Genomic DNA, 14,784 nt, shown 5'->3' with positions numbered 1-14,784 from the left:
CGGACGCACTTAGGTATTCCCCAAAATAAAACGGCGCAATACTAAACAATGCCTATTTATTTTAGCAGTTTATACATCCATTCTAAAATGATACAACAATAACAAAGGAATGCTACAACATAATAATAAGTTTAAAATAAGTATACAAAGAAATAACGTTAATAAATTAGTAAAGTTGATTGACCATTTGAGAAAATGCCGCCTACATACACAGCGTAGTTAAGTTGTGGAACTTATATTTTTTGACAAGCACGTACTTATTGAAGACAAAGGAGAAAATATTCTATAGCTATCTAGGAAAACAATATAGTAAAAACGTAAAGTTTATTTATGATTAACTCAACAGCAGAATAATCTCATATCAAACAATTATTAAATAAGTAATGTTAAAAACACATAAATTAAATAACAATCAGCTATTTTATAAGAATACTGGGTGATTGTATAGTTATTTACAATACAAGTGCAGAAAATAGGGAATTCGCAACGAGTGGTGATACGCACATGTATCGTACAACGTTTTCCAGTACATATGGCCCTTTAATTTTCGGCATACTGACGTAATGTGCCAATTATCGCACTAGTTCGGTAAAGTAACACTATATGTACTGTAAAATGTATTATCAGTTATTAAATTGTATTATTAGTCAGCATCAATAGTAACGGGTGAAACAACGCGCCAAAAGTATCTGACATTCCGGATAACTTTTCCAAATATAGATAAATTTCTAAAATTCACATTCACAAGTATATCTTGTACGTTGTTCTATATTAAAGACATCACTTTTTGTTAAGCTGTTCCAGAATGGTAGTTACTTATGAAGCGTTATTTGATCCGTTACTTCTGATGCTGACTGTACAAGTGAATACTTTTGTATAGTAATCGCACGTTTATTAGTTTGACATCCAAAACTGGCGGCGCTGTACTGAGCCATATGTTATGCGGTCTCTGAATTGCCAAACGTCAATTTTTGACAATCACAGTTACCTCAAAATGTACATACATACATATTATATACTTTATTGTACATAGAAATAAAAACACAGTTACAGTTAGTGTAAGGCCTCGAGTGGACGCTCGAAGCGGAGCGTACGGCGGAGCGTGCAGCGTGGCGTCGGGCTCATAAGTGTTGTGAGCAGCTTGCAGTGCGGCCGCTCCTATACGTTTGCATTTGTTTCACATGCACGCCGCACGCCCCGCCCCGCTGCACGCCCAACTCAAGCGTCCACTCAGACCTTACACTTACATATATGGAGTTGTACAGCGCCATCTCGTTTACCTGTGACGAAATTGTCTTAGATTTTACGCATCTTATTCAATGTATCTTTGCCACTACGAATCGTGTCCTTCATCTAAATCTTCACGTAAGTCTTATTCTAATTTGTTATAACTCTGAGTCAAATAAATAATAAATTACAAAAAACGATCTACGAAAATGGCTGACTTAGGAAGTGAAGTATAAAGGAAGAATTAATAAACGACAAGCCCGTATTTTTTCTAAAATATTAAAACTACTTATTACTACTTACTATCTCGATCTAATGCAATATTCACAGCATCTTCTATAAGCAATACAAAATTGCAAATAGAATCACAAATGTAATATCTACTACATATAAACTCAATTAATAGTTCTGAGAGGTATGAAGTCTTTTTTTTTTAATACTACGTCGGTGGCAAACAAGCATACGGCCAATACGGTAAGCAGTCTCCGTAGCCTATGTACACCTGCAACTCCAGAGGAGTTACATGCGCGTTGGCGACCCTAACCCCACCCCTCTCGTTGAGCTAAAAAGTCTGAATAAAAAGGGCAAAAATATATTATTTACTTCTTTAACCATTTGAACGCCACACGCCACGCCAATCGTGCGCGGCGCGCCATTTTGAACCTTGTCGGAATGCACGAAGTGGCGCAAAATACTGGTTCTGTGTACCGGTTGTAGTAGTAATAATAGTTCATTGGGGACAGGGCCAAAAATGCCATATCAATATTATTGAATATTTTTTCCTGACACACCATTTTTTTGCCCACATGTCAGGTATTGATGCATTTGTAAATGTTTATTAGTTTAGAGGGAAAATAATAAAAGCAAGTAACATGAACTTACATTGACTACAATGGAAAATATACGTATTAAGCTATATTTACAAATAATCGCAATATAAAACCACAATTACATAAAACTACGACATAAATACTAGGTACAACGTCTATGTCACTTTAGCTAATAGGTAGAGGAAATGGCTTAAATTTAAAGGAAAGATTAGCCTCGTTTTACAAAACTATAATGGTTTTTTTAAACATTAATCTTACTTACTATGAGCATTTTAATCTACAGATAAGGTAGAAGTGCTAGTGCTCGACGCTGCACTAGTACTCGACGGGCATAGTGACAGGTGATAAAATGCAACCATGCTGCCACCACTGTTAAATATAAATCGCGTAAATTGAAGAATTGACTTACGTTTAAGATCAGATTATTTTCTTTTTTAATGACATATTGATTGAGCCACAAGGTCTAGATTAGAATTAAACTTACAATGTAAAGTGCGCATGGGGTGACTTTTAACGCTATTCTTACTTAAAACTAATGGAGATAGTTGTGAAAATGACCCTGACATTGGCTATAAGCAAAATAGTGTTGTTACATTGGGCACTTCCTTTTATTCTTGTTCATAGTTACCCCCGTGTTCAAAGTCACCCCTATTAATGATAGTTCTCATTCTTAAGAATGAGTATTTGAAGGCTTTACAAATATTTAATAAATAAGTAGCCTCTATCGAATGACTTCAATACCTATTCTTACTTGTAACATTTAAAATAAATAATATAAACCATAACATAATATGGGACATCAGTCGTCCGCGAACAAGTTTGTAACCAGTGCCAAAACGTCATTATAGACCCGAATACGAGATAATATCTATTCTTATGTGCTTTACATTTAATAAATAAATTAAAATCATACTTAACGCGAACGAATTGTACTTGCTTACAGTTCATGCCACTGAATATAAAATCAGGTAAAAGCATTACTCCTAACTCTTACAAATCTAATAATTTGTAGTTAATTCATACCCGTTGTTCATCTAATATCCTCACTTTTATTTGTACAAAAATGATATAATAATATATCTTGTACAGTCAGCGTCAAATACTTCGTAGCAGTCAAAGTGGCCAAATAGTTCGGTACACCATACTAAATATATGGTGTACCGAACTATTTGGCTACTTTGACTGCTACGAAGTATTTGACGCTGACTGTAGTATATTCCATTTGGACCTTAAGTTTACGGTAAAAAAAAAACGTTTTCGGTACCTACAAGCTTTTATAGCTGACTGTACTTTTCTTTCCGCGGCCAACTAATACTCATCGAGACAATTATAACAACCCCAAACACAATTAGGTTGCGTTGTTTTATCACAGAGTTCCCATGGCCACCTCTTGTCTCCATCATCAGATCAGCTTTATGGTACCACAATTTGCATTGTTACATAAATGCAAATTTTCAGCTTCATCGGAAACCGGGAAGTAGGTTGGATTTAACTTGCAAGATTTTATGGTTATAAACAGACAGACAACGGGGTGAAACTAAATAAAAGCTTGTAAAATTGATACGGCCCGATTCGAAGAATGAGATACGATAACGATAAGTTTTGGTTTGGATAAGTGTTCATTTAGATATCGTTTGTATGTCGTATAATAGACAGAAGCAGCTCGATTCGGGCAACCAATGTCACTTTGAAGTTAGCAATATCGTAGATATATCTTATTCGGATCACAGTGGAATGGAAATAAACGTCAATTTTGACATGTCGTTTAGTTATCGATCTTTTATAGATCTTTCCAAGATCTTATACGTATCTTAATCATTCTTCGAATCGGGCCGATATTATTTCATAGATACAAAATGTTATTCATTATTGACCGAATGACCGATTTTTTTTACATTAAGATCCAAATGTAATATGTTGATGTTGCCATTAGTGTAAATTGATGTGGGGTAAGAGAAACAGTATGAGGAGTGTTTTTCTCGCCCCGATTTTTTTCTTACCCCATCTAACCTCACTAAGTTCTCGTATTATAACTTTAACCCTTTAAACGTCATGAATCTTTTCGGAATGCACGAAGGTCGGTCAATGGATCAATAAAAATATCACATCAATCAGGATATTATCGACACAGTTTGCTGATCATTCTTAAACCGTGTTGCTTAGAAATAAGGTCTACTAATGATCAGTTACGTCATTACGTTATAATTAACGTACTCATTTCATTTCAATATCGTTTTAATAGACTCTTTTAGCTTAACTGTGCAATGAACTGTCGCCTGCGATATTTCCTGATCAAACCTTCAAATAAAGAGCTCCCGCCCTAAATACACTTACAACCCCTCTGGTATGGCGAGTGTCTATGGGCAACGGTATTCGCGTACCATCAGGCCTTTTGTCTGCTCGTTTGCCTCCTATATCATAAAAAAATAAGTTGCTATTAGCTTATCGTTGGCTAAGAGTGTAAACTGCAAAATCCATTTTGGAAAACAGAGAAATTTGTACCTATTTTTATAGACATTAAAATTAAAAATAAATAAATTTCAAAAATGGATTTTACAGGTTTACACTCTATACCGACGTTATAACGATGTTTATGTTGTGAGTTAATTTATGTTGTTTCTCCGCCATTCTGAGAATATCGGCCATTTTTCCTATTTATGAATTTCTAAGAACAGTAAAATAATTAAAGTGTCTTTTTACTATGGGAGCAACTTTTTGCGATAACTCAAAAACAGCTAAACTGATCATGTCCGCTATAGTTTTCATTTAATGTCTTTCTTAAGCTCTACTTCCACGATTTTTTTCATATCTTTTGGACCTATGGTTCAAAAGTTAGAGGGGGGGACACATTTTTTTTATCTTTCGGAGCGATTATCTCCGAATCTATTCACTTTATCAAAAAATGTTTGTTGAAGACCCCTATTAGTTTTGAAAGACCTTTCCAACGATACCCCACACTGTAGGGTTGAAGCAAAAAAATATTCACCCCCACTTTACATGTAGTACCCTCAAACAAATTAAATTTTTATATTTTATTGTACGACTGTCGGGTTTATTGATTTATATATCCATGCCGAATTTCAGCTTTCTAGCACTAACGACCACGGAGCAAAGCCTCGGACAGACAGACAGACAGACGGACATGGCGAAACTATAAGGGTTCCTAGTTGACTACGGAACCCTAAAAAAGGAAAATCCGGTTTTTTACACAACGCTTGAATATGTCGTCTATGGAAAAATAGACTAGCGGCTTGCGCTACGCCACGTCGGTGTCTTGGACTTATGCCGGTCAGCAGTATATCATCAGCTCGTGACAACAGCTCACAGTAGTTAGAGCACGCGCTGATCTAGTTAAGACAATGCATGTATCAATAGGATAGGAATGCAGTATTGCGATATCACACTTGTTATACGGAATAAATTAGTCTAAGTCTACCAGCGAACCGTAACTTTAATCATCCTAACGCCCCCAAAGTGGCGACTCCGACCTGACCGGCACAGCCTCCAACAACGATCTCTTCCCGGTATTACATCTAAAATCCTCTGTAATAGACGAAAGCAATTTTAGTTCCAAGAATATTGAAGGAGATACTCTCGTCGGCATTTTTGTCGTCTATTTCGTTTAGTCAGATCACGCCATGTTACTGTCAACTTGCCCGGAGACGGTGCTGACGGTGTTCATCTCGGATCACTGAGACTTCGGCTTCGGTGCGGCCTCGCAAGCGAACAGGAACGAGAAGAAAGGCTTCTTTTGAGCGAAAGCAATGAACTCGTCTAGAAAAGATATAAAGAAATAGCTCAAAAATCTAAGCAGCAATTCGTGTGGTGAAATGTTATACGGTTTTTCTGACAATGGTGCTTTGAACGGCTATATAATGGAATACGCTCTCGCCCTCTGTATTCCCTAACAAATATGAAGCAAGTCAAAAAGAAGAAGCACGGTCTCTTTAAAGCAAGACTGAATATGTTGAATTCCATGTTAGGCCCTGTCTTCACTTTCCATCAGGTGTGACTAGGGATAATCGCTTTTTAATTTACTAACATTTTTTTGTGGACCTTTCGCAACTTATATTACCGTATAGCTAACTGGTCAAAAAGAACCCTGTATAAAATAAACTCAATTTCACCATATATCATAAATGCGCACTGAATTTATAAATGGCAGCGCGAGGTCACATTTTGGGACTAGTTTTACCAGTATATTTTCATGCCATTTGGGGTAGAGACCCTTGGCTCGTGGGGTCGTAATGCTCTGTTTTTTAAAGAGCTATCCAAAAGACTGGTCGACTTCACTGGTGACCGAAGAGCTGGCAACTTTTCGCAACGTATTAGCATTTTAATGCAGCGGGGAAATTCTGCCAGCAACCTCGGCATCATGCCAGAGGGGCCAAATTTTTTAGACATATTTTAACTTTATTTAAAAATAAGTTAGTTTTTATTAATGTGCCATGTATAGTAGATAATGTTTACCATAAGTCAGCCATCCCTTCTCGTCCTGGTCAGCCTGTCCGAAGGTGTTGTGTGCGTCCTCCTGGCAGAGCCCGAGACAGCGGCCCGCGATCTCTTCGAAGGTCGCTGCGTTGACGCGACCCGTACCTGTGCTGTCGTATAGCTGGAAATGTGGGAGGAAAACTTGTTCATATTTTGTGGGGCCAGTAATCAGAAGACATACAAGTTCAGAGCCATAGTAAACCGTTCTTGTACCAAAACAAGGTTGATTATTGTTTAATTATTTTTTGCAATTAATGAGTGTTAGTAGTCACTTGACGATATTACCTACGTTTGCAAAGCCAGACCTAGCTTCCTGTTACTACGATACCCCCCACAAATTGGACAAGCCGGTGGCCCTGTATCCGGTGGCATCTGATCCTTTAGTCAACTCGTTGCTAGTATACTAGTAAAGTGTTTACTTACTTTGATTAAAATGTGAACTTATAAGTTCACATTTTAATCAAAGTAAGTAAACACTTTACTGTACGAAATAACATTAGTTACAGCAGATGATACATAATATATAATGGTGTAGTACTAATGTAATTTCTTACAAAGATTGCGATTTATCATAATCTTCATCTTTCTGTAGCGGGTGGTGCGGTGAGGAGTATAAGCTCCGTCCACACGCGCGAGGTCGTCGGCGTCGGGTGAAGCCTTAAAAAAACTTGTAAAAACAAAAGTGTACCTTGAAAGCGTAAGACAGGAGTTGTGTAAGCGGCGCATGCTGCGTCATCAGAAACGCTGCGCACAGCAGGTAGTCGGGGAAGTAGATCAGACCGCTCGACGGCTGGAAACATACAATATAAGCTCAATGTGGGGAAGACGTAAGAAGGTCTATAGCTTCTTTCGTTGCTCCTAACTCCTGGGTTTGTACACATACTCCACTTACAAAAGGTCGGTAATGCAGAAGAAGCCAAGCTCTTCGTTTTCGCCTGAGTCTGAGCGTAGTAGGTATATAAATACAAGAGTTCTTTGCCCTGACGATCTTCCCGTAACAAAATATTATGTGCCGGTTTCTCCCACATGCACCTTCAAGAATTTCTAACAAACGTGTTAAATATCAAAATCTTTATGTATCGTCACGGTCACGTTGGCTATCGTTCGGGAAATTTCGTAAATGATTGTTAGATGATGTAAGCAGGCGAAATATGATAGTACATCTCCTGTGTGAGTTAAGTATGGGACACTCCGACAACACCGATTGTCGAATGTGTAGTGAAGAGGAAGAGACAGTAACACACCTAATGTGTGAATGTCACGCCCTCACCATACAAAGAATGAAGGACTTTGGAGCAGGCTATCTGGAACCACAGGAATTCAAAAGGCTACCCATAAGCTCCATCATCCGGCATATGGAAATGGTCAAAAAAGCTCTCGAGTAGCTAATGGATCTATCCTTAGGGGGCAACTACACAAAAGATCCCTATGGGTCGAAGTGTATCCGCAAGGGCCCCCGAAAATTAGAAGAAAAGATAAGTATAAGACCTGCGTGAACAGCTGAGCGAGGCGCTGCGCGTCGTGCGGCGGCACGCCGAGGCGGCGCGCGAACTGCTCCGCGTCCAGCCAGCGCGCGCGCCGCGCCGCGCCCTGCGCGATCACGTGCAGCTCCAGCTGCGACCGCTCCAACCTGCAGCGCGAGGTTACTTCTTATATACGGTTGGAACTTTTAGCCATCAACAACAAAGTCGCGAAAACAATCCAGTTTCATACAAATACATATGGCGGTTCCGACTATCAGCGCAACGGCTCGTCCACAAATGCGGGGCAGCGGGAGCGACGACAGACCGTGCGTAAGAGTAGGAAACGCGATGACGCCCCTTCACTCTGCCGCTTGTCGCCGGACTTATAAAAGAAAAAGGAACAACATTAAGTAAGACAGGTAACATAAGTTACGTACCCAAGTTGGGCTCTCAATTCAGCCACTTCCCGCACAGAGGGGGCATTCGGGATCCCCAGCTGCTTAGCTTTGGCAATCAGTCGGCAGTCGTCGTATGTGTAGTCCAACACTGGAACCCCAAGAGCCCTGAAACATAAATAAGCATGGTTATTTTATTTACATATTTTATGGTGCAACCCCCGCTTAGTAAGCTGTTTGTTTCATATAGTTTCGGTCTCAATAGGGAGTATTACTACAATGTTCTGCCACCAGAGGCAGCACTAGCACAAACCATAAACCATAGAGTAGCTTATAATTATATACTATGCCATAAACAGTTTTTCACACGTTTTCACAGATTACTTGGTACGGGTAAATATAACATTGATGCATCAAGGCGTTTGTTTACTGTTTGTACGAGTGTAGTGGTACCCCCTACGCAGAGTTTTGCCTAATATTGCCTATTATGACTGTTCTACCTGCCAAGATTTCGAATTAAGTACACTCAAAAGTAATACGGGTAACAAATTTCATTGACCTTGAGGTACATGCATCGAATCTCAAGACAAGGTTAACTGACAATAGATATCTAGTCTAGAATCTATTGTTAGCGTAAAGTTTAGTAATAGCTGCGACCTCTTGCCAGGGCCGCGACGAAACTGCAATAGCCGTAACAGACATTGTTCGGACAGTTCTGACCTATGTACATCTGACATCGCCATTAAAACAGCAAGTTATATTTAAAACCGGCCAAGAGCATGTCGGGCCACGCTCAGTGTAGGGTTCCGTAGTAACTCTTCCGTCACAATAAGCTAAACTGGAGCTTAAAGTATAGTAAATTGTTAACCAAGGGATGAAACGGTACCTTTCACCTGAGTTAAACAAATAGGCAAATTTGCATAATCAGTACCTAATTAAAATAAGTCTTTTTACTATGAAGGGAAAACTTTTTGAGATAACTCAAAAACAGCTAAACTGATCACGTCCGCTATAGTTTTCATTTAATGTCTTTCTTAAGCTCTACTTCCACGATTTTTTTCATATTTTTTGGACCTATGGTTCAAAAGTTAGAGGGGGGGGGACACATTTTTTTTTTCATTCGGAGCGATTATCTCCGAATATATTCACTTTATCAAAAAATGTTTCTTGAAAACCCCTATTCGTTTTGAAAGACCTTTCCAACGATACCCCACACTCTAGGGATGAAGCGAAAAAAAAAATTCACCCCCACTTTACGTGTAGGGGAGGTACCCTAAAAAAAAATATTTTTTTAGATTTTATTGTACGACTTTGTCGGCTTTATTGATTTATGTATCCATGTCAAATTTCAGCTTTCTAGCACTAACGACCACGGAGCAAAGCCTCGGACAGACAGACAGACAGACAGACAGACAGACAGACAGACAGACAGACAGACAGACAGACGGACATGGCGAAACTATAAGGGTTCCGTTTTATGCCATTTGGCTACGGAACCCTAAAAACTAAATTAAGTGTAACATTGACTTCTCAACATATATACTTTTTTTTTTTACCTTTTCAACGCCGTGTCAAACACAAAAGCTGTCAATCGGACGCCACGTCACCGAAGTGTCAAAACTGAAATTAAACTTTATGCATATGCACGTAGGTCTATGTTGCTCTGTGGTCTGTGTAGGATTCATACGTCTTCGGCATTAGACCTACGGTGAGGATATATCCGTCATTGGCATCAAACAGGCTAACAACTATTTGGAAGAATATTGTGCCATGCATAAAAAACAATATACGGTCATATTTAATTAATTGCATCGCATTCATCACCAATATGGACTAGTGCAACGATACTTATGGATACGACGAAGGCGTTTGACTATGTCGATCAATTAAACCTTTACAATCCAAGAAGTCTTTGGCATATTCAATCTCATAATGATACTTGAAAGTCAGAGAGAAATACACTGAAATGTCAAAAATAAGCCTTAAATTAAAACGAAATGAATAATGTATGTAGTACCACAGGGAAGTGTATTAGGTCCTCTACACATAGTAATAAACTAACTCAGCCATAACATCGCGTATGTTCTTGGCGTACCTACAGCTTCGGGTCCCGTCGCTTCTCGCTGGGGTAGTACACGGGTAGGAACTCGATCTCATATAGAACTATAGATAAATAGTTAAACATTGCACAATCTACTCACTTAGCCATAACATCGCGTACATTCCTGGCGTACAGTTTGGGGTCCCGTCGCTCCTCCTCACTCGGGTAGTACACGGGTAGGAACTCGATCTCACACGAGCTATGGACTTGTGTTAGCGTCAGCCAGAGCAGCTTCAATCTGGAAATGCAAGATCAGTTAGTTAGAATAGTAAAAGCCTAGACTTCATCCACAAATATAAGTGCAATGAATGGAACAAGTGAATAAGCTAAATTCCCTCCTTTCCCTGCCCCTCCCTCCCTTATTTATTCTCTCCCAGAAAGTCAGACATAGTGTTATAAATATATCAGCTACTTACGCTCCAGGTCCCTCCCAAGTCCATGTGACAGTGTCCCGGGCGTTAGGGTAGCGGATGGTGACTGGCTGCACTGGTACACCCGGGTAGAAGCCGCCGGACTTGAAGGTGATGAGGCACGAGCGGTTCGTGCAGGTGCCTTCTGGGAAGATCAGGATCTGGAAATAGATGACAACATGACTGTGACGTCACTTGTACGTATTTTTTGGTACGATACGTTACGAGGGCTAAGCGTGAATACTGCTTTTTGATAATTAACAAATTTAACACATATCAGTGAAATAATAAGGATCATATTCAAATGGCGTTCTAAGTTTTGTGTCATGTGTCGAAAGATGGCAGTAAATTGAATGTGGCTACAAAGTTTCCTTTGACAATCCACCTCTATTTCAAGTTCTCATTGCTGTGGAGCTATAGGTCGATAAGTGTATGATTATCCCATTATATTTATATATAAAAAAAACAGTGAGTGTATTGTAGATTGTATATTTTTTGAATAGCAAGAATCCCATTAGCTCGGAGGTGCCAACAAAACTAATTGAATTCACTGTACCGTAGACATTTTTGTCTCGCTTCGTAACTACTAACTGTAAAGGGCCACAGTTTTACGCACTGAATGAGATATGACTAAAAACTGCGTAGACAACACGAGTGGCCGTTTACGATCATTATGGGGTTTTTACCTAAATGGTTACTTTGGTTTGAACCAGCGTACCTTACTTTTCTCATTTTTGGTTTATCCTCCGTAAAGGCTCACGGTCCTACACATTGTACTAATCAACGTCAATGTAATGAGGGCTTACCCGTTTAATTTCGTCGCTAGGGGGCGTTAGTGTAGACGGAGGTCTTTCAAAATGTCAAATTTACTTATAGCTTCTTATTAATAAGTAATTGTGGTAAATATTTTTTCTGTTTTTGATTATTCATGGTAAACATTAGATACCTACAGGATATCTATAGTTCAATAAATGTTAGTGGTTTAAAAAAAGTGCCAACTAAACAAAATGCAAAATTAAATAAATTTAAAAACAGCAAATTTAGACGTTAACATTCTTTTGTGTATATTAGGGTTCCGTAGTCAACTCGGAACCCTTATAGTTTCGCCATATCCATCTGTCTGTCTATCCTAGCCTTTGCTCTGTGATCCTTAGTGCTAGAAAGCTGAAATTTCTTAGTAAAAGACACATGAAACGCTGCGTAGGTATTCCCTTTTGCTTTTTATTTTTAAGTTCATTGGACAACTTTATTATACGGAACCCTACACTGAGCATGATCCGATATGCTCTTGGCCAATTTTTATTATAAAATTCGACCGGCAGTAAAAACAAAAGTCAGATTATCAAATACCTGAGGCCAGTCCTCCTTAGACGTGGCTCGCTGAATGATCTCTTTGATGGTGTTGGCCCTGGAGTTGGGGTCGTCTCTCCACACGTACACAGGCTGGGTGTAGTTTATCAATTCTGGAAACGGGAAGAATTGGGTGAGATGTTGTTTGAACAGTTAAGTATGAAAGATAGTGCCTAACGCGCAAAAAAAATCAAATAAATTTCCCAGCGCCTTACAGACTCAGGTGACCGGAGGGCTGGCAGCTACCTCGGCCAGAGGATAAGCCTGGCCATCCAAAAAGGTAACGCTGCCGGCCTTCTGGGCACCATAACACATGAAGGTGACCTGGGGAGTATTTCTTAGTTTAGTTTTAATTTTAATGATTAGTTTATTTTGTTCGTTATTTAAGTTAATAGACTATGTTACTTGATTATTAATAAAATAGTTATGGAACGAAGCTGTCGAATGAGTTTTTTTTAATGGTACGTTAACAAAGTGCAGTCGTGTTTGGCGCCATAAAATTTTGCAGGAGTGCATTTTTAAAATGGTTGAGAAAATTCATAGAGATGGGGGTGATTTGTCGATAAAATTCATTGTACTATACGTGGTTAAAGGCTCCACTATACGTGTACAAACAGATTGTATGTCTTTATGTTATGGTCATCGTCATATCTTCAAAATAGTTACTCATATTTACTTGCCACCATTACCACCAGTGTATTTACCAGAGTTCTAAAAAGTAGGTGCTCATTTCCACTACTCTGCACATTTCAAGAATTAGTAAACAAGCGCATATTTCTGGGATATTTACGGAAGCATTTGGTCAATATTGACCAAAAACTAGGAAGGTCAGCTAGCCGTCATGGCGGTAAACATTCGCAGTAACAAACACTTCAGACCATTAGTGTTTGAACGAGGTTTACAAATAGTCCATTATATTTCCTGTCGCTTAGAAGGTCCACCCCAGCGTCTTTTGAGCGTGGGCGTCTAATCAGCGCTATGGAAAATGGCGTCGCTGCGCAGTTGCGCCAACGTTGCGTCGAGCAGCAGCCATAGAGTTGGCTAGACGCCGACGCTCGGGAGACGCTAGTGTGGGCGCCCTTCATTTTGAAAGCAGCTGTAACTTTATTTTGAAGGTGTGAAGTCAGTGGAGGGAGAAGTGGCGCTGATTGTCACAAACACGTGTAATCTTATGAAATGTCAAACATTAACGCTAGCGGCAGCCGTTGGAACTAATTTTACTTCATAAGATTTAACGTAGAAAAGCGCACAAAATGAGGGCAGCACTAGTCGCGCACCTAGCGAATATTCTCTTAACCCTTTACCAGGCCAAGGGATATATTTCACCCACATCTTATATCGGTTACCGTAGTCAGGTTTTAACTCCAAACCACCTACAAAATATTTTGTCAATCCCTGAAAATATTATTTTATGATCTTCATTCACAACACGCTTCTAAATTGCGTAATATATCTTTGGCAGCCGTTTAAATTCACTTGAACGCTAATTTCAGTAAACTACGGAGAAATTCGAACACTTTTCATAATTTCTATGAAACAGAAGTACATAGGTCGAACAATTTTTTGATATTTTGTAGATTTTGAGTGTTGAAAGCTAATGTAATCGGAAACATTGCTAAATATTCATGCATTATTGTGTATGACCAGAATTAGGATGTGGGTTGACATTATCCCATGGCCTTATTAGAGTTTAACTGTGTGGGAGCTATATTTCCCATGGCCCGGTAAATTGTCTTGTCATGTCATAAAAACTCACGTAAGTAAGTGATTTTTTTTCAGTGATTGATATAATGTTTCGTAGGAGATTTGGAGTTAAACCTTGACTATTATAACCGATATAAGATGTGGGTGGAATATATCCCTTGGCCTGATCAAGAATATAATAAGACAAAATCTAGTATGACAGTTCATTACTTAGACAGGCGATGGGATAACCTTAACCCTCATTTTTATTTCTGGTTTAAAGGAAGATCTCCGACGTTCATAAATACATTTTTTACAAGGCGTTCAATACGGTTGCAACAGCATATAAAGTACGTATTAAGACACGCTGGTTCTTCGGGGCCTGGTAAAGGGTTAAAAAGTAGCTGTTTAGCTACTTTAAAATATAACGTAAATTCGGGCTCTTAGATGCCTTCTTACTAACTGTATGAACTTCTACAAAGAAAAAAAATTTTTTTTTTTGTAAAAGATTTCATTTTCGATACAAGCTTTTATCGCTGACTGTACTTTTCTTTCCTTCGGCAATTTGAACAACCCAAAACACAATTAAGTTGCTTTGTATTATCACAGAGTTCCTATGGCCACCTCCATCTCCATCATCAGATCAGTTGCATGTCATCATAATATGGCATTGTCATCAGATATACATATGTATGCATAATTTCAGTTCAATCGGAAATCGGGAAGCGGGTCGAATTTAGCTTTCAAGATTTGACCCGCACTAACTACCTAACATATAAAAAAAAAGTTAAATAAAAGCGTGTAGTCATGCGATTCATGCGAAGCAATACATGC

At 38.9% G+C, this 14,784-nt stretch overlaps 1 protein-coding gene across 2 annotated transcripts in view; it reads right to left on the bottom strand.

Annotated features, from left to right (window-relative positions):
• Positions 1 to 39: 39 nt before the first annotated feature.
• LOC133523227 (lysophosphatidylcholine acyltransferase) overlaps positions 40 to 14,784 on the bottom strand; it is a 54,824-nt gene continuing 40,079 nt past the window's right edge. For both annotated transcript variants that reach the window (XM_061858707.1, XM_061858706.1), the window contains exons 4-11: positions 12,268 to 12,380; positions 10,924 to 11,078; positions 10,608 to 10,745; positions 8,449 to 8,574; positions 8,037 to 8,178; positions 7,237 to 7,338; positions 6,528 to 6,669; positions 40 to 5,831 (exon numbers count right to left, since the gene is read on the bottom strand). In XM_061858707.1, the coding sequence (XP_061714691.1) occupies positions 5,746 to 5,831; positions 6,528 to 6,669; positions 7,237 to 7,338; positions 8,037 to 8,178; positions 8,449 to 8,574; positions 10,608 to 10,745; positions 10,924 to 11,078; positions 12,268 to 12,380 (1,004 nt within the window). In that variant the 3' untranslated portion in view covers positions 40 to 5,745. The remainder of the gene's footprint in view (positions 5,832 to 6,527; positions 6,670 to 7,236; positions 7,339 to 8,036; positions 8,179 to 8,448; positions 8,575 to 10,607; positions 10,746 to 10,923; positions 11,079 to 12,267; positions 12,381 to 14,784) is intronic.

Source organism: Cydia pomonella, chromosome 12, assembly GCF_033807575.1.
Source record: "Cydia pomonella isolate Wapato2018A chromosome 12, ilCydPomo1, whole genome shotgun sequence".
NCBI lineage: Eukaryota > Metazoa > Arthropoda > Insecta > Lepidoptera > Tortricidae > Cydia > Cydia pomonella.
Note: the sequence above shows the minus strand (reverse complement) of the source record. Positions and strands in the feature narration are given on the sequence as shown.